Source organism: Ascaphus truei, chromosome 7 (assembly GCF_040206685.1).
Source record: "Ascaphus truei isolate aAscTru1 chromosome 7, aAscTru1.hap1, whole genome shotgun sequence".
Lineage (NCBI taxonomy): Eukaryota > Metazoa > Chordata > Amphibia > Anura > Ascaphidae > Ascaphus > Ascaphus truei.
This window is the reverse complement of record NC_134489.1, coordinates 24,190,818-24,211,745: the sequence shown is the minus strand read 5'-3', so window position 1 is coordinate 24,211,745 and position 20,928 is coordinate 24,190,818. Positions and strand designations below refer to the sequence as shown.

At 49.8% G+C, this 20,928-nt stretch overlaps 1 protein-coding gene across 4 annotated transcripts in view; it reads right to left on the bottom strand.

Moving 5' to 3' along the window:
• Nucleotides 1–19,766, bottom strand: part of USP40 (ubiquitin specific peptidase 40) — a 55,137-nt gene extending 35,371 nt beyond the window's left edge. For 3 of the 4 annotated variants that reach the window (XM_075607363.1, XM_075607366.1, XM_075607365.1), the window contains exons 1-11: nucleotides 19,673–19,766; nucleotides 18,611–18,836; nucleotides 17,952–18,019; nucleotides 17,636–17,749; nucleotides 13,988–14,152; nucleotides 13,470–13,616; nucleotides 12,748–12,891; nucleotides 10,942–11,073; nucleotides 9,779–9,868; nucleotides 8,182–8,292; nucleotides 7,713–7,995 (exon numbers count right to left, since the gene is read on the bottom strand). In XM_075607363.1, coding sequence (XP_075463478.1) covers nucleotides 7,713–7,995; nucleotides 8,182–8,292; nucleotides 9,779–9,868; nucleotides 10,942–11,073; nucleotides 12,748–12,891; nucleotides 13,470–13,616; nucleotides 13,988–14,152; nucleotides 17,636–17,749; nucleotides 17,952–18,019; nucleotides 18,611–18,815 — 1,459 coding nt within the window. In that variant the 5' untranslated portion in view covers nucleotides 18,816–18,836; nucleotides 19,673–19,766. Of the gene's footprint in view, nucleotides 1–7,712; nucleotides 7,996–8,181; nucleotides 8,293–9,778; nucleotides 9,869–10,941; nucleotides 11,074–12,747; nucleotides 12,892–13,469; nucleotides 13,617–13,987; nucleotides 14,153–17,635; nucleotides 17,750–17,951; nucleotides 18,020–18,610; nucleotides 18,837–19,672 lie in introns of those variants that run through there. The other variant, XM_075607364.1, reaches the window with a different exon arrangement.
• Between the last annotated feature and the right edge of the window lie 1,162 nt (nucleotides 19,767–20,928).

Sequence of the window (20,928 nt, the reverse complement as noted above, 5' to 3'; positions counted from 1 at the left end):
ACTGCCCTCTGCTAGTACCATCACACTCACACTGCCCTCTGCTAGTACCATCACGCTCACACTGTGCTCTGCTAGTACCATCACACACACTGCGCTCTGCTAGTACCATCACACTCACACTGCCCTCTGCTAGTACCATCACGCTCACACTGTGCTCTGCTAGTACCATCACACACACTGTGCTCTGCTAGTACCATCACGCTCACACTGCCCTCTGCTAGTACCATCACGCTCACACTGTGCTCTGCTAGTACCATCACACACACTGTGCTCTGCTAGTACCATCACGCTCACACTGCCCTCTGCTAGTACCATCACGCTCACACTGTGCTCTGCTAGTACCATCACACTCACACTGTGCTCTGCTAGTACCATCACGCTCACACTGTGCTCTGCTAGTACCATCACACACACTGTGCTCTGCTAGTACCATCACGCTCACACTGCCCTCTGCTAGTACCATCACACTCACACTGTGCTCTGCTAGTACCATCACACACACTGTGCTCTGCTAGTACCATCACGCTCACACTGTGCTCTGCTAGTACCATCACACACACTGTGCTCTGCTAGTACCATCACGCTCACACTGCCCTCTGCTAGTACCATCACACTCACACTGTGCTCTGCTAGTACCATCACACACACTGTGCTCTGCTAGTACCATCACACTCACACTGTGCTCTGCTAGTACCATCACGCTCACACTGTGCTCTGCTAGTACCATCACGCTCACACTGTGCTCTGCTAGTACCATCACGCTCACACTGTGCTCTGCTAGTACCATCACGCTCACACTGTGCTCTGCTAGTACCATCACGCTCACACTGTGCTCTGCTAGTACCATCACGCTCACACTGTGCTCTGCTAGTACCATCACGCTCACACTGTGCTCTGCTAGTACCATCACGCTCACACTGTGCTCTGCTAGTACCATCACGCTCACACTGCCCTCTGCTAGTACCATCACGCTCACACTGTGCTCTGCTAGTACCATCACACTCACACTGTGCTCTGCTAGTACCATCACGCTCACACTGCCCTCTGCTAGTACCATCACGCTCACACTGTGCTCTGCTAGTACCATCACGCTCACACTGTGCTCTGCTAGTACCATCACGCTCACACTGTGCTCTGCTAGTACCATCACACTCACACTGTGCTCTGCTAGTACCATCACGCTCACACTGCCCTCTGCTAGTACCATCACGCTCACACTGTGCTCTGCTAGTACCATCACACTCACACTGTGCTCTGCTAGTACCATCACGCTCACACTGCCCTCTGCTAGTACCATCACGCTCACCCTGTGCTCTGCTAGTACCATCACACACACTGTGCTCTGCTAGTACCATCACACTCACACTGTGCTCTGCTAGTACCATCACGCTCACACTGTGCTCTGCTAGTACCATCACACTCACACTGTGCTCTGCTAGTACCATCACGCTCACACTGTGCTCTGCTAGTACCATCACGCTCACACTGTGCTCTGCTAGTACCATCACGCTCACACTGTGCTCTGCTAGTACCATCACGCTCACTCTGTGCTCTGCTAGTACCATCACACTCACACTGTGCTCTGCTAGTACCATCACACACACTGTGCTCTGCTAGTACCATCACGCTCACACTGTGCTCTGCTAGTACCATCACACTCACACTGTGCTCTGCTAGTACCATCACACACACTGTGCTCTGCTAGTACCATCACACACACACTGTGCTCTGCTAGTACCATCACACTCACTCTGTGCTCTGCTAGTACCATCACACTCACACTGTGCTCTGCTAGTACCATCACACACACTGTGCTCTGCTAGTACCATCACACACACTGTGCTCTGCTAGTACCATCACACACACTGTGCTCTGCTAGTACCATCACACACACACTGTGCTCTGCTAGTACCATCACAGTCACACTGTGCTCTGCTAGTACCATCACGCTCACACTGTGCTCTGCTAGTACCATCACGCTCACACTGTGCTCTGCTAGTACCATCACACTCACACTGTGCTCTGCTAGTACCATCACGCTCACACTGTGCTCTGCTAGTACCATCACGCTCACACTGTGCTCTGCTAGTACCATCACACTCACACTGTGCTCTGCTAGTACCATCACGCTCACACTGTGCTCTGCTAGTACCATCACGCTCACACTGTGCTCTGCTAGTACCATCACGCTCACACTGTGCTCTGCTAGTACCATCACACTCACACTGTGCTCTGCTAGTACCATCACGCTCACACTGTGCTCTGCTAGTACCATCACGCTCACACTGTGCTCTGCTAGTACCATCACGCTCACACTGTGCTCTGCTAGTACCATCACACACACTGTGCTCTGCTAGTACCATCACACACACTGTGCTCTGCTAGTACCATCACGCTCACACTGTGCTCTGCTAGTACCATCACACACACTGTGCTCTGCTAGTACCATCACACTCACACTGTGCTCTGCTAGTACCATCACGCTCACACTGTGCTCTGCTAGTACCATCACACTCACACTGTGCTCTGCTAGTACCATCACGCTCACACTGTGCTCTGCTAGTACCATCACGCTCACACTGTGCTCTGCTAGTACCATCACGCTCACACTGTGCTCTGCTAGTACCATCACGCTCACACTGTGCTCTGCTAGTACCATCACGCTCACACTGTGCTCTGCTAGTACCATCACACACACTGTGCTCTGCTAGTACCATCACGCTCACACTGTGCTCTGCTAGTACCATCACGCTCACACTGTGCTCTGCTAGTACCATCACGCTCACACTGTGCTCTGCTAGTACCATCACGCTCACACTGTGCTCTGCTAGTACCATCACGCTCACACTGTGCTCTGCTAGTACCATCACGCTCACACTGTGCTCTGCTAGTACCATCACGCTCACACTGTGCTCTGCTAGTACCATCACGCTCACACTGTGCTCTGCTAGTACCATCACGCTCACACTGTGCTCTGCTAGTACCATCACGCTCACACTGTGCTCTGCTAGTACCATCACGCTCACACTGTGCTCTGCTAGTACCATCACGCTCACACTGTGCTCTGTTAGTACCATCACGCTCACACTGTGCTCTGCTAGTACCATCACGCTCACACTGTGCTCTGCTAGTACCATCACACTCACACTGTGCTCTGCTAGTACCATCACGCTCACACTGTGCTCTGCTAGTACCATCACGCTCACACTGTGCTCTGCTAGTACCATCACACTCACACTGTGCTCTGCTAGTACCATCACGCTCACACTGTGCTCTGCTAGTACCATCACGCTCACACTGTGCTCTGCTAGTACCATCACGCTCACACTGTGCTCTGCTAGTACCATCACACTCACACTGTGCTCTGCTAGTACCATCACGCTCACACTGTGCTCTGCTAGTACCATCACGCTCACACTGTGCTCTGCTAGTACCATCACGCTCACACTGTGCTCTGCTAGTACCATCACACACACTGTGCTCTGCTAGTACCATCACGCTCACACTGTGCTCTGCTAGTACCATCACGCTCACACTGTGCTCTGCTAGTACCATCACACACACTGTGCTCTGCTAGTACCATCACACACACTGTGCTCTGCTAGTACCATCACACTCACACTGTGCTCTGCTAGTACCATCACGCTCACACTGTGCTCTGCTAGTACCATCACACTCACACTGTGCTCTGCTAGTACCATCACGCTCACACTGTGCTCTGCTAGTACCATCACGCTCACACTGTGCTCTGCTAGTACCATCACGCTCACACTGTGCTCTGCTAGTACCATCACGCTCACACTGTGCTCTGCTAGTACCATCACGCTCACACTGTGCTCTGCTAGTACCATCACACACACTGTGCTCTGCTAGTACCATCACGCTCACACTGCCCTCTGCTAGTACCATCACACACACTGTGCTCTGCTAGTACCATCACGCTCACACTGTGCTCTGCTAGTACCATCACACACACTGTGCTCTGCTAGTACCATCACGCTCACACTGCCCTCTGCTAGTACCATCACACACACTGTGCTCTGCTAGTACCATCACGCTCACACTGTGCTCTGCTAGTACCATCACACACACTGTGCTCTGCTAGTACCATCACGCTCACACTGCCCTCTGCTAGTACCATCACACACACTGTGCTCTGCTAGTACCATCACGCTCACACTGTGCTCTGCTAGTACCATCACACACACTGTGCTCTGCTAGTACCATCACACTCACACTGTGCTCTGCTAGTACCATCACGCTCACACTGTGCTCTGCTAGTACCATCACACTCACACTGTGCTCTGCTAGTACCATCACGCTCACACTGTGCTCTGCTAGTACCATCACGCTCACACTGTGCTCTGCTAGTACCATCACGCTCACACTGTGCTCTGCTAGTACCATCACGCTCACACTGTGCTCTGCTAGTACCATCACGCTCACACTGTGCTCTGCTAGTACCATCACACACACTGTGCTCTGCTAGTACCATCACGCTCACACTGCCCTCTGCTAGTACCATCACACACACTGTGCTCTGCTAGTACCATCACGCTCACACTGTGCTCTGCTAGTACCATCACACACACTGTGCTCTGCTAGTACCATCACGCTCACACTGTGCTCTGCTAGTACCATCACGCTCACACTGTGCTCTGCTAGTACCATCACGCTCACACTGTGCTCTGCTAGTACCATCACACACACTGTGCTCTGCTAGTACCATCACGCTCACACTGCCCTCTGCTAGTACCATCACGCTCACACTGTGCTCTGCTAGTACCATCACACACACTGTGCTCTGCTAGTACCATCACGCTCACACTGTGCTCTGCTAGTACCATCACGCTCACACTGTGCTCTGCTAGTACCATCACACTCACACTGTGCTCTGCTAGTACCATCACGCTCACACTGTGCTCTGCTAGTACCATCACGCTCACACTGTGCTCTGCTAGTACCATCACACACACTGTGCTCTGCTAGTACCATCACACTCACACTGTGCTCTGCTAGTACCATCACGCTCACACTGTGCTCTGCTAGTACCATCACACTCACACTGTGCTCTGCTAGTACCTTCACACACACTGTGCTCTGCTAGTACCATCACACACACTGTGCTCTGCTAGTACCATCACGCTCACACTGCCCTCTGCTAGTACCATCACGCTCACACTGTGCTCTGCTAGTACCATCACACACACTGTGCTCTGCTAGTACCATCACGCTCACACTGTGCTCTGCTAGTACCATCACGCTCACACTGTGCTCTGCTAGTACCATCACACTCACACTGTGCTCTGCTAGTACCATCACGCTCACACTGTGCTCTGCTAGTACCATCACGCTCACACTGTGCTCTGCTAGTACCATCACACACACTGTGCTCTGCTAGTACCATCACACTCACACTGTGCTCTGCTAGTACCATCACGCTCACACTGTGCTCTGCTAGTACCATCACACTCACACTGTGCTCTGCTAGTACCATCACGCTCACACTGTGCTCTGCTAGTACCATCACACTCACACTGTGCTCTGCTAGTACCATCACACTCACACTGTGCTCTGCTAGTACCACCACACACACTGTGCTCTGCTAGTACCATCACGCTCACACTGTGCTCTGCTAGTACCATCACGCTCACACTGTGCTCTGCTAGTACCATCACGCTCACACTGTGCTCTGCTAGTACCACCACACACACTGTGCTCTGCTAGTACCATCACACACACTGTGCTCTGCTAGTACCATCACGCTCACACTGTGCTCTGCTAGTACCATCACGCTCACACTGTGCTCTGCTAGTACCACCACACACACTGTGCTCTGCTAGTACCATCACACACACACTGTGCTCTGCTAGTACCATCACACACACACTGTGCTCTGCTAGTACCATCACGCTCACACTGCCCTCTGCTAGTACCATCACACTCACACTGTGCTCTGCTAGTACCATCACGCTCACACTGTGCTCTGCTAGTACCATCACGCTCACACTGTGCTCTGCTAGTACCATCACACACACTGTGCTCTGCTAGTACCATCACGCTCACACTGTGCTCTGCTAGTACCATCACGCTCACACTGTGCTCTGCTAGTACCACCACACACACTGTGCTCTGCTAGTACCATCACACACACACTGTGCTCTGCTAGTACCATCACACACACACTGTGCTCTGCTAGTACCATCACGCTCACACTGCCCTCTGCTAGTACCATCACACTCACACTGTGCTCTGCTAGTACCATCACACTCACACTGTGCTCTGCTAGTACCATCACGCTCACACTGTGCTCTGCTAGTACCACCACACACACTGTGCTCTGCTAGTACCATCACACACACACTGTGCTCTGCTAGTACCATCACACACACACTGTGCTCTGCTAGTACCATCACGCTCACACTGTGCTCTGCTAGTACCATCACGCTCACACTGTGCTCTGCTAGTACCACCACACACACTGTGCTCTGCTAGTACCATCACACTCACACTGTGCTCTGCTAGTACCATCACACTCACACTGTGCTCTGCTAGTACCATCACACTCACACTGTGCTCTGCTAGTACCACCACACACACTGTGCTCTGCTAGTACCATCACGCTCACACTGTGCTCTGCTAGTACCATCACGCTCACACTGTGCTCTGCTAGTACCATCACGCTCACACTGCCATATTTGGCTAATAGGGCACTTGCCCATTCCTTTGTGGGGATGGGGGTGGGGGGGGAGGTTTGTTGGAGGTAGAGGGGGTGGGTGAAGGGTGCATTTGCCCCGGGTGGGTGGTTAGGCTTCTCGGGTGGGTAGTGGGAGGGGTTAACCCCTTTGTTACCTTAGCGGTAGTAAGTACTTCGCTAATGAAGGGGTTACCCTCGCCCGCAACTTTCCCGGTACGCCTAACCACCCACTCCCTCTGCCCCCAACAAACCAGGTAGTTTGGTTTAACCCCTTCGTTGCCTTAGTGGCTAGCTGCCAAGGTAATGAAGCTGCTTTTATGTTATTTTAATGACATAGTATTGAAGCAGGGGGTCTCCGCAGCTGAACCGCATTCATTTCAGCCCAGGGACCCCCCCGTTTCCCAAGATACAGAGTACAGTGCAGGGAGAGCGCTCTGCATACCCTGCCAGTGCGATATAATAAAACATGTTATTCTTACACCGCCAGGCAATGGCTACATTTACACTGACGACACACTTTATTCGAGCTCGGCTAGTCCCACGAATTCGGGTATACCCGGGTGTATTGAGGTTTGTGACTGTTTTCTGCCCGAGTGCATTGAGGTATTTTCCAAGCAGGGATTGAAGCATTTTATTCCCGCTGGCTGCAATACTGCACAGTATATATATATATATACTGCATTACAATTCATGAATTTATGCCATCTGGTAGACACGCGAAGCATTGCAGCCTATTAAATCCTAATCATTATCATTTAACAGATCAGCCGCCCGTCAGCCAGGCATGAACCCAGGCTGGGAAGGCAAACACAACGGGGCTTGTTAGAGGTGAGGAGCGGCGCATTCCAGGTATCTGCCAGGTACATACTGGGTATTTGCTCGAATAAAGTGTGTCGGTGCAGTAGACTAACTGGGACTAGGACGATACGAGATACAGAGCGAGGTTTCTCACTGCTATTGGTTCTCTGAAGCCCCCGGAGAATTCCCGAGGAGGACTCCCGTTCTGGGCTCTCACCTTCCTGCGGTCTCTGCAGCTGGGACTTGCGGTAGAATAGCATGTACGCGCTTTCCTTGCCCTGGAAATGCTTCTCCATGTCCTTCTCGCGAATGGACTGCACCGTGGAGTCGTTGAAGTCGAACCAGTGGCTGGCGCCTCTCTCTGGAGCTCGCGGTTTCTCCGGGGGGGCGAGTGGAGCGCGCTGCGCATCTGAGCCTCCGGTGCCAGGCACGGTCTCTGCCAAACCAACCAAGGAACCATCCGAGCTCAGCTGGAAGACGGAAGGACGGCTCTGCAGGAACTGGGAGGAGACGCCGAGCAGTTTATTGTACAGGAAGGGCAACAAGGCATCCCCTTATTTATACATTAAAGGAACATCAGGAATCCCTGACACTCTCAGTGTTGGAGAACCTAGAACACTGCTCTTCATACAAACACACATCCTGTGCCTTGCCCCCCTGCCCCTGCGATCCCTCTCCTGCAGTACCTTGTGGATGGCACCGTGCTGTTTGCGATACGTCTTGTTCCAGGAGGATCCCGTGTGCTCCAGCAGCTTCTGGCCTAGCTGATCCACAGGAACCCTGTGATCCGCCCCAGCCTGGGACAGAAGGAAAGGGGGATTAGAGCCTCATCCATATACTCCATGCAGTGTCTGCTTTATATAGTGCTGAGATATATATATTGCACATACATATATAGAAATATATATATCTCAAAAGACAGGGGTGCCCAATGCTACATCCAATTGACTATACATATATGGTAATAAGTATAACGTTTAAATACTTCAATAATAATAATAATTATTATTATTATTGAAGTATTTAAACGTTATACTTAATACCATATACGTTTTGTCAATTGGATGTAGCATTGGCACCCCTCTCTTTTGTTGTATACATTTGCCACGCCCAGTAGCACTCTTTTTGACATAAATATATATTCATGATGTGGTGGGTGCAGGAGTTTGAGCTAGCTGGGAATGTGTGTGTTAATGTACAGTATATACATACATATGAATATACGCAGACACATACTCTTAAATATGTATATTTTACAAACAGCAGTCCCTTTTATCTTCAGAGCTAAATACGTATTGTAATGCATTTTTATTTAAAATGGCCTAAAGATGAAGGAATAATTTTTTTTCTGGCTTCTGTGATTTGAATTAAATAACTAGAGGCCATTTCCATCCGTCTCCGAGACCAGGTTTTTCAGGGATCGGTATTTCAGGGAAGGAAAACGGTGCAAATATTAAAAATCGACAAACAGGTTGAAAAAAAAAAAGAAAAAAGCACGAGACCAGCAGTTTCAGGAGAGCCAGACTAAAACCGCAGCCTATTCCTGTAATAACTGGATGGACCAGGGGAGGCCAACTCCCGTCCTCAAGGGCAACTAATAGGTCAGGGTTTCAGGATATCCCTGCTTCAGCACAGAAGCTCAATAAGTCCCTGCTTCAGCACTGGCGGCTCAATCAGTCCCTGCTTCTGCACCGGTGCTCAATCAGTCCCTGCTTCAGCCCGGGGAGCTCAACCAGTCCCTGCTTCAGCACAAGGGGCTCAACCAGTCCCTGCTTCAGCACAGGGGGCTCAATCAGTCCCTGCTTCTGCACCGGTGCTCAATCAGTCCCTGCTTCAGCCCGGGGAGCTCAACCAGTCCCTGCTTCAGCACAGGTGCTCAATAAGTCCCTGCTTCAGCACTGGCGGCTCAATCAGTCCCTGCTTCTGCACCGGTGCTCAACCAGTCCCTGCTACAGCACAGGGGGCTCAACCAGTCCCTGCTTCAGCACAGGGGGCTCAATCAGTCCCTGCTTCAGCACAGGTTGCTCAGTCTTCGACTGAGCCTCTAATTGAGCCACCTGTGCAGAAGCAGGGATATCCTGAAAAACCTGACCTGTTGGTGGCCCTTGAGGACTGGAGTTCAGTGCCCCTGGGATAGACAAACCGGCTTATCGTTACGATTGCTTCCAGCTGGGAATGGGTTAAAGATGCTTTCCGGAAGTCAGCCGGTTGCACGTTACCCCCAACATGAATCTCCCCGACACCCCCAAATTGTTGATCATAACCCTGGAGCAGCGTGCGTACCTCTGCTATGACCGAAGCGAGTGCGACTGCAGCATGGTCCTGCTCACTCCCAGCATCCCCCGCTGCTGCCCCCGTCTCTTTCACCTCCTCCTGATCAAGAACCGACAGATACCAGAAAGAAAAGTCCATTTAAAGGTGCAAAACACACACAGGCGACCAGCTGAATTTCTTAGAAGAGTGATGGGGGAGGGGTGGGAGGTCTCGGAACGGGGAGGTGTCTGTCTATCAAGTGTTTCATTTCCCCTCGTCCCACCCTGTCCTTATCAGAGAGCCAAAAGAGATAAGAGGAGGTGGGGAGGGGGCAGCGGCGTATTTTCAAATCCGCCGGCCCTACGCACTTACATGTGGCGCCCGCCTCCTTGCTGCCGCCCTCCTCCTCCTTCCGAATCGCGGCGTCATTTGTCAGACGGCGTCATGTTAACGAGACGCAGTGTGACGTCCGCGGCGTCATTTCACACTGCGATTCGGCAAGGAGGCGGCCGCCACATGAAAGTGCCTTCACGGCAGGCCCGGGAGCGCGGGAAATAGAGACGGGGGCGGACATTTTTGCCGACCTAGGCCCAGGCCTAACGGGCCTGATTCGAAATCCGTCACTGGGAGGGGGACACAACACAGTGACCCGACACAGTGACCCGACACTAAAGGGAGCAGCCAGAGGAAATCAAACCCCACCCAAGTCTCACTTGAAATACATTAAACTACAGGAGCCAGGTAACTCGTGCTGGTGGCCCCTTGAGAAGTCTACCCAAAATGTATTCAATGTGTGTTCCTTTTTTTACTGCTCTATGGTAATATTGGTATGTTACCCTCCTTCTCTATTCTGTACCCAATGCCAAAACACGGAATAAACACTTTGAGGAAAAAAATAATAATTATAAGTGCAGAAGACAGATCGCGATGTCATGAAGCTCCAAAAGTGTACCCACTTTATGGTGGGGGGTATGTCCTTTGAGGGTAATGGTTTGCTTACCTCCTAGCGCTGATGGGGTTAAAGTCTTACAAAGAGCTGGTGATTGGAGCATTTTCAGGTCCAGCTGTTGAAGGCCCCATGATATCTAAACAACTCTCTGCTGCGGTGTGTGAACCCTCCAGCATGAACCCGCCCTGATAATAAAGGCCGCCGGTAAGAAGAGAAGTCCTCCCTTCATGGAGCACAGACTCACCTGGCAGAGCCACTGTCCCAGCTGGTCCACGTCCCGGATGTAGACATGATAATGACCACCGTAGCAGCCGCCCTTGTGTATGATGACCGAGAAGAGCTCATAGGTGTATACAGAGTCGTCCTCCATATAATGCTGCGAGAGAGAGAGGGAGGGCGAGAGAGAGAGAGGGAGGGCGAGAGAGAGAGAGGGAGGGCGAGAGAGAGAGAGGGAGGGCGAGAGAGAGAGAGAGGGAGGGCGAGAAAGAGAGAGAGGGAGGGCGAGAGAGAGAGAGAGGGAGGGCGAGAGAGAGAGAGGGAGGGCGAGAGAGAGAGGGAGGGCGAGAGAGAGAGGGAGGGCGGGAGGGAGGGCGGGAGGGAGGGCGAGAGGGAGGGAGGGAGGGAGGGAGGGCGAGAGGGAGGGAGGGCGAGAGGGCGAGAGGGAGGGAGGGCGAGAGGGAGGGCGAGAGGGAGGGCGAGAGAGAGTGGGAGGGCGGGCGAGAGAGAGGGAGGGAGGGCGAGAGAGAGGGGGAGGACGAGAGAGAGGGGGAGGACGAGAGAGAGGGGGAGGACGAGAGAGAGAGGGAGGACGAGAGAGAGAGGGAGGACGAGAGAGAGAGGGAGGACGAGAGAGAGGGAGGACAAGAGAGAGAGGGAGGACGAGAGAGAGAGGGAGGACGAGAGAGAGAGGGAGGACGAGAGAGAGAGGGAGGACGAGAGAGGGAGGACGAGAGAGAGAGGGGGCCATTGAGAGAGCGAGAGAAAGGAGGGAGGCATAGAGAGAGAGAGAAAGATGGTGAAAAAAGGAGGTAAGAGTAGTTGGGGGAGAGAAAAAGCGATAGAGAGGGGAAAAGGGGAGATATGTTTCATGATACCTTTATTCCCATTTGCTGGATGTGCCGTCTGCCTCTTTTGCATGCAGCTTCTGTACAACATGAATCTCTATTTCTTTTGCCTTTTTACATGTGGTCCTGATGTTAACGCGTCCCTATTATTTATTTCCCTTGGTTCACAGTTTATCTATTCTCTTTTGTATTACTCTGTACTTACCCTATACTGGGATATTACGTTAGAAAGTGTTTAATCTGGGTGCACTATTAAGTCACTTTTCTGGGGAAGGTTATTTCCCGCTATTTGCTCTTGCGCATCGGGGGGCATTTAACATGAGATTATGTCGCCCGTCCGTCTATTTCTCGAAAGATTTGCTCCCTTACGTTTCACATGGGTCTGCCACAGGATTATGACATCACTGTCACGCCCACTGGAACACACATCGAACGGACGCTGGAACGCACGCCAATGCCCACGCGTTCCTCTAGCAGCAAGATACCAGGAGGGTCATTACTCTGTGACAGGGGTCGTTTCTCTTTGTACCACTTGCTTGGTAAAGGGTCGTGACCCGAAATATCGCTAGTCTAAAACCAGAATCCCGTGTGTGCAGGTGAGGAGCTGATAAAATTAACCAACAACACTTCACTACCCGTTCCCATTGACTTAGAGCAGGGGTGGGCAACTCCAGTCCTCAAAGGCCACCAACAGGTCAGGTTTGATGACTGCGCCTCCTGTGCTGAAGCAGGGATATCCTTCAAACCTAACCCGTTGGTGGCCCTTCAGGACTGGAGTTGCCCAGCCCTGACTTAGAGAGAGGGCAGGAAGTATTAGTATACGGCGCGCTTGTCATGTGCAGCCTGATGGTGCAAGAACATGGAGCCCAGGAGGTGACCGTACCGACCGCACCAGGTGACCGTACAGACAGAATCCCCGGTGCCTTATTGCCCGGAGGGTGACCCTGCTCTGCAGGACAATCTAAAAAGGAGAAAACCTCTCAAACCTGCTCACAAAAAGGCCGGAGGTCCAGGCGGGCGGGGAAAGTGTAGCGCGACGTCTCCTTATAACGCTCGCACTTTGTGAAGTCGAAGTTAAACCGCAGCAGAGACACCGTGAGGAAGGGGGGCAGCTTCCCCAGCTTGGCGGACTGCGGGAGACAGGCAGAAAGAGTTAACCCCTCGGCTGCCGCAGCACACGGCGGTGCAGGGGGGGGAGTCTCAATATTCTAGCACATTGGTCACAGTTCTCAGGGAGATGGCTTTAAAACTTACAATGTTTATTAGAGCTGCAATTAAGTGAGAGCACTCAGCCATGTAACACATTTGGGAGTCGCCATTAAAACGTTTAAAAGATACAATCCTACATTTTTGATATAGTCTAACAGCCACCAGTGTGCTACATTTGATGATACATCCAATCATAGCTTTATTAGTAGGAACAGCAGTAATGTTTGCTATTCAATTATACTTGTATTGTAAATTGAAGTCATTTATTAGAACTAGCAGATGCCTTATTGCAGTGGCACATGGATCCCAGAAAGATCTTCTGTGAAGACTCCTCTAAGAAGTGTCAACAGGCGAATGTTAAGGTTAACATCATCATTGTTACATGAGCTGAAGCTGGGATATCCCGAAAGCCTGACATGTTGGGAGGGTCTTGAGCCCCCTGCTCTACGCTCCGCTCTGGCAGAAAGGTTACAAGACGGTTTATATGATCGGGAGGTACCTTGGCTGCCGGGACGAGCCTGTCACAGGCCCCACATCGGTACAGGTTGTCTCCCTCGAATAGTTCCTCCTCCACGTACATGCTACACAGCGCCTCCTCCAGGCCGCACATGCCCTTCACCGTCACCGTCAGGTCCAGGAAACCCTCCTGCGTGGGGAGGAGGGAGAATAGGAGAAGGGCACAGGCCGATGGTGGGGCGCACGGGGAGGTTTTACCGGCGGCTCCCACTTCAGAGGCTTCATCCCAATCCATGGACCTCCGCCCCTGATAAAGATCTCTCCTGGGATAGTCAGGGGCCTTCATGTATACACATCCAATGAACACCACGTTACATCCACATGTGCACTAATGAACCCTTTCCGAATTCCTGCAGTCACCGCACATAAACGCTCACCGACGCGAGAGCTTTCGCGGTGAAAGGCAAATAAAAGGTATCACAACCTGCATGGGTTACTGTCCCCTTCAGGTTGGTGCTGCTATCCTACCCCAGCCTGGGGTGAATCTCGCTCGGCTCTCACCTGCCGCTCGCTGATGTAGCCACACTCCCGGCACTCGATGCGGTTGACCACGGTGCCGTGGTACAGGCGCTGGATGAGGTCGTGGCCCGAGGTCCCCTCCAGGGAGCTTTCCAAGGCACTGAAAAGGATCCGATTTAATTCCTGCACGTCATGCTGGCCAGTCTCCTGCCGGGATCAGAAAGACGTGAGAGAGATACACACAGAGGGAGGAGGATGGAGAGAAAGAGAGGGCAACTGTACGGGGAGGGGGGGAGGGGGGAGAGAGACTGACGAGGGCAGGTGAGAGAGTGATAAGGAAAGACAAAAGGGGAGAGAGACTGGAGGGAAAAGAGGAGTGGAGGCAGAGACATAACGAAAGAGAATGTAAAATTAATCTCTCAACTATGCCACTGTATTTAGGATGATTTTACAGGCAGGAGATCTATTTGTGGTATATCCATGTGTAACCCCTGCTACAAAACTATGCATGCTGTGGACAGTGCAGAGGATTAGGCTGTGTCCATGCTCTCGAAGACCGCGCAGAGGCGTGCGTGGGCGTGATGTCACCCGCGTTTAGCGGGAGCGGTTTTTGGCCTGGCTAGACGCGATGGGGGGAGGGGGGGGCGTGTCCGTGATGTAACGGAGCTGGTTTGCCCTCATTGGGCTAACCGCTCATGTGACCTGGCCGTCACGCCGTGGAATCATATGTAACCGATTCATCGCGCGCCCCCTTGCACGCGCGGTCCATGGCTGCGATCATTGCCTTAAGGCATTGTGATCGCCCCGCGCCGGTCTTCGGGAGCATGGACGCAGCCTTAGATCGTCTGTACACACAGTAAGGCCCGGGCCATAGAGGGGTGAGGAGTTCGGAGCCGCGCTGACGCTGAGGCTCGCCTGCTGAAATCTGCGTGATTTCATGCCCATGCAGGCGAGCCAGCGGGCGCGATCGGAGCCGGGGGGAGGTGGTTGGAGGCGGGGCAGTGACATCGCTGGGCCAATCGCCCGCGACGCACTGACGTCGACGTCACGGCGCCGTTGACGCTGCTGTGCTGGGATTGGAGGTTTTCAGCCGACAGCGCGCTGAAAAACAGCTTGGCGCTCGGCTGAAACCTCCAACTCGTCAGCACGCCTGTGGACGCTCGCGTGAGCCCCCTCTCAAGGCATCCTCATTGAGGATGCAGGGGCTCAGCGCGGAGCGTCCGCACGCCTCAGCACGGCCTGTCCTTCTATGGACTCGGCCTAATGTAGCAGGACTACAACTCCCAGAAGCCCCTGCTCAGATATGTCCATATGACAGGAGAGATGGGATTGGATGGAATGTTGGAGCAGGCGGTCAGTTTTGAAAGACACAGAAAGAGTTCAACTGCCATTTCTGAGAGAGACATACAGAGAGACAGCTAGTGACAGTCTGAGATCAGACACAGATATAAGGAGTGCCAGACTGAGAGGCACACAGAGAGACAGCCCAAGTGGCAGTGAGAGCTGCAGAAACATCTCTTACACACAAAGAAAAGTGTTTTATAAGGAGAAAACGCCTCGGTAAAGAGAGAGCGACCGGGTAACAGAAACCCTGGGAGGCTTTTCCTGCAACTATTGGGTATCCTTTTGTGTATTATACACACACACACACACCTCAAAATGTGGCACCCATTACAGGCCTGCAACGCAACAACACACCATTTTGATAAGAGCTACTGTGCTGGCAATAGAATTAACCTCAGGGATATGCACATATAGACTGTGGAGGGGCCACACATGTATCAATATACCACAGGCGTTCTTGGCATTAAACTGACACATCATTAAGTTTTTTTTTAATGTGAGTCTCTTAGTGTCCACGGATGCCTAAGTTGACTACTGATTTTATATAGCAAATATGATGTTGTTGCTCTTCTTCCATATTTTACTTGAGGCACTAACTGAAAATCAGTGAAGCTCTGAGACACACGCACTATTTAAATGCTGTTCGACATTGCTGCAGGGAACGTAAGACTTGCCCAGAAGGAGCAGCAGCTAAACAGGTAATTGACTGGTGCTGGCAAGCCCACAATACTTGTTTATTACATGTAGATGATGGACAGGTTTGCTGGAATCATTTTATGGGCGATGTCACCTACATAGTGCAAATTGTTCGGTTACCATGCATTTTTTTTTATTTAGCATGTTCTTGTATAGCGCTGCTAGTTTTACGTAGCACATTACAGAGACATTTTGCAGGCTCAGGTCGCTGCCCCGTGGAGCTTACAATCTATGTTTTTTGTGCCTGGGGCACAGGGAGATAAAGTGACTTTCACAAGGTCACAAGGAGCCGACACCGGGAATTGAACCAGGTTCCCCTGCTCCAAACTCAATGCCAGTCAGTGTCTTTACTCACTGAGCCGCTCCTCCCATTTGCCTCAAGGAAACTACTGTACTAAGAGATCTGTTAATGAAGTTAAAATGTATAATCACAATGGTGTTATGTATTCAGTAAAACCAATGATACCCATTACTGTAAATTTCACATTGACATATTACCAGAGGTGTGTATATCCAGTGATATTGGGATATGGAGAAGAATTTTATAATGAACTAAGAAATCATACAAAATTACAACTGATAATCACAGAATTATCCAACTCATCTCATACTTCACTTATGCAGTTAGAGATTGTAGATTGGAAATTAACTACCATCAAAAAGGACTATAGTGAAGAAAATACGTCTTGGTGGCAGAGATGATTTGGAGTAAAAATGCCTTCTCGTGCCCAAGGAGTGAAACACTGGATGACCCTTCCTCTGCTAATAATTGCTATTTTAATCGTAGTATTCATTATATGTTGTATCATTCTGTTTAGAAGAATGAGAAAATTGAATGTAATATAGTCAACGCTGAGTATAGATTAATTTTTTTAATTACAAGATCAGGTTATCAAAATGATACTTCCAAGTATCAAAGAGGGGCTTGCGATATATATTATAAAAATGTTTTAATAATACATTGAGAGTTACCTCTCGTTTTCAAGTATGTTATCATTTACCTATATATTATCTAGGCTAGCAATCAATATATATATATATATTTAGCACTCAATAGGTTAAGATGTTTTAAATAGTTTTTCTTATAAGGAATCTTGTGGGCAGATTGAAACTAATAGTATACAATGTTATTGGTATCAGGGACAACTTGTAACCAAGTTGTATGACGCACATTTTAGTGATAAGACTTCAAATATTTTAATGATCAGGCTTGTTTTTGTAAGTTCTTAAAATATGGTACTTGATTACAATAACAGAAAAACAAGTATGTAAACAAGTACGGCATTTCGTTGGCAAAAGCGAGTTAGCCGAGAGTCTCTTTAATCTAAGGGTATAATCTATAATATAAGGGTATATATCTCTTTGATCTAAGGGTATAAAAAGTAGCGGTCGTAGGCATAAGATACTGCCTTCTTAGATACTTGTTACATCGAACAGAAGTATCTTATATGCTGTATCCATGCTAAAATTACTGAGCCGATTGAAGAAATAAAGACCGCTGATTTGAACTGCAAACCTGATTCCTGAGTATTACATCGTCGAAGTTTTTCTAACAGTCACAGTCCGCTTGATATGTAGCCTTCAAAATGTGATATTGAACACACACAGGGGACCCCCTATTCACCCATGCAACAATCCCCAAACACAGACCTCGTTACTGTTCCAGCCGAAGCTGCTGGTGAGGTCAGTGGTGGAGGCAGCCTGCTGATCCAACAGCAGGAGCTGAGCGAGGAGCCGCTGTAACTGCAGGGGGATGATCCGCACCTGGAAGCAAAATGAGCCGAGTCATGTAGGATAAACAGGGAAGGCAGGAAAACCCTGGCCTACTGAGGTGATGGAGGGGCGACCATGCAGAGGAAGCACCAGTGAGAGATAGCAGGTTAACGTTGTAAGATCTCTGTGAGAAAGCAATGTGCTGTGAAACTGGCATTTGCCGAGTACATTTAAATGTCATTGGGATGGGCACCTTGGAATCTGGAACATCTTTCTCCTCCAGAGAGCCTAGATCTTCAGGACCCAAAGCAAACAGCGCTTCTGCGGAGACACAAAGAAAGATATCCTGACTCACTTGGAGGGAGCATTGTATCTTTCCCATCACATTAACAGATGAGATCTGACGTTACAGCAAAACACATTCACCTTCTTTTAATAAAGAATTCCTATATACTCTTGGTACAACATAGGTTATGGTGAGTACAAAAGTGTCAAAAACCCTACTGGCTATGCACTTTAACCCAGGCTGTGTTGAAAAATCTGTGCAATACGACAGGCAGCTCCACTGTTAAAATGGACAAGAAGCAAAAAGTGACACGCTGTGAGGGTGCATTTACATGTCATTACCCAGAATCCATGGCTGCAGCGGAAGTATGGTATGCTAAGTGATAATTGCAAAAAGCAGGGTTGCAGACCTGTCTGAGACATGTGAATCTCACAAGTAGTATTTCTATATACTGTACTTTACTACGGTTATTGGTCATTTTTACCATTTGTGATACGTTTTATCGGAAAGTACCATATACAGATTATTTTGTCTAATTTCATTAATATCATCTGTGTCTAGATACAATCTACAGAAATATATTCTCGCTCTAAAACAAATACTTCAGATGGGAACCAGACCCAAACCTCTGAACTCTGGTGTGAAAAGCAGGGTCTGCAGTAGAGAGTTGAGGTAGCAGGTGCCCCCTTGGTTTCTGAGACCGCTCAGTCCAGTGGCCCCACGGGGGTCTAGGGTCTCTGTATCTTTGGCTCGAGTTTTTCTGTTGTTGGTGCACGGACTGTTTGAAAGGAATGAGAAGTCCTCCTCCTCATCAAACAGGTCCCCGAACATCTCGAGTCAGGTGGTGAGAATCTGTGGTAGAGAGAGGTCAATAAAGTTCAAAGTGATAGTCACTTACAGACTTACAGGACTGTGCATTAAACCATCGGCAACTAAAATCTGGAGGAAATCAGGGTTCCTAGGATTGGCTAAATAAGGAATTATTCAACTCACTAATATTACCTATAATGGGCTGGTTAATACTCCCACCAGAGAACACAGGTTTATTGCCCACACAGGAAGAGCACCTGCTTTGTTATTACTCCTACAATAGGGCAGCTAACTAGGTATTGGGACCTGATTGGTTATTGCCCTACAGGGTGGGCATCTGATTTGGTTACAGTCCCATGGGGAGGGCACCTGATTGGTTATTGCCATACAAAGAACAAGAATGTAATTGGTTATTGCCCCACAGGTAGGTACCAGACTGGTTACTGCCCCTGAGGGAGGTCACCTAATTGGCTATTGCCCCACAGTGAAGCCACATAATTGGTTATTGCCCCTGAGGGAGGGTACCTGAATAGTTATTGCCCAAAAGGGAGGGTATCGGATTTTCTATTGCCCTACAGAGCGAGAACCTGATTTGTTATTTCCTATGAGGGAAGCACCCTGACTAGTTATTGCCCCTGAAGTGGGGGGCACTTGACTGGCTATTGCCCCACAGGGAGGGAACATGACTGGTTACAGCCCGTTAGGGAGGGCGCCTAACTGGTTAACTCCTGAGGAAGGGCACCTGATTGGCTATTGCCCCACAGGAGTTAGCTGGCTTGTTGATCATTGCACTTTTAGCGGACTTTAGATCTATGTATTGTCCCGTAGGGTAGATCCTAGAGGAGAAGGGTAACAGGTTGACACTAGACGGGTGTTACCTGCCGTGCGGACAGAGGAAACTCCTGCTACCTGGCAGCTGCCATGCTTGTTGTGTATGTTATGCCTCTGCGACGCATGCCTGGGAATTGTAGTCCGCCTGTTTCCGAGGTTGATAGGGAAATCACCAAGTCAGCCTCCACAGAACTACAATTCCCAGCATGCAGGGCGGCGCTCCTGGTTCAGGAAGCAAGCGCTGAGCTTTTTAATTTCAATTCAAAATAAAATAACTTTATCAGGGAGTGAACATTACAAATGATCATGTATAGATCAGATAGTAAATCATTCTCACTGAGGGGTCACTGGCCTCATACAGTATCATAGGGTCAGGCAAAATTCAGGATAATGTATCCTCCTGTCAAATAGGGCCAGATGTCCAGCATGGCTTATGGCTCCTGCTAGTATCATTCTAATTGTGCAAAGTAAACATACTTTGACAGATAAAGTGAACATGATAATAGAATTGTTTTTTTTCTTATATAGCACTGAGAGTGTACATGGCGCTGTACATAGGATTTTACAGGCACAAGGAGTCCCTGCTTAGAAGAGCTTACTATCTAATTTTGGCGCCTGAGGCACTGAGAGATAATGGGACCTGTCACAGGAAGAGTTTGGATTCAAACCCGACAACGCATATCCACAAACGTTGGTTAAGTTTAACGCTGGGACTAAACGCTATGTAAGGTGGGTCAGAACACAAACAAGCGCAAATACCCCTTACTAGAGATAAATTAATAGACCGTGGAAAAAAGTGATAAAAAGTAAAAATTCAGTCCTTGGAAATAGTGCAGCTCCTCCAGAAATAGACTCTTTCCAAGTCTAGGAAGGTGCAAAGAAACAAGATCTGAAGCACAAATATACTCCAAGGGCATATGAAGTAGAAACAGTAGAATATATAGTGTAATACTGTATAAACCACTTAAAAAACATAGACATGTAATAGGTATCTCACTCGCGTGTTACGTGAGGAAGTCAGGCAGTGAGGTTATTTACAGTGACCAACTCATAAGAAATTCTTGGCACCAAGCATAAAGTGCTAACGAGTGCTGAGACCACCAAGGGTCAAATGCAGAGATGCAGAGCTTGCTCCCGGCTGTCACACAGCTTCACAGCACTCCCTCTCCCACCGGTACACCAGCCGTCACGTCACTTCCGCGTGTCACGTCACCGATCGGGATGCGGGAACATGAACAGGGATCTCGGCTGTAAAGTTTCTCCACAGCAGCAGTGCAGCAACGGGACACTTCAGCACTAGCCA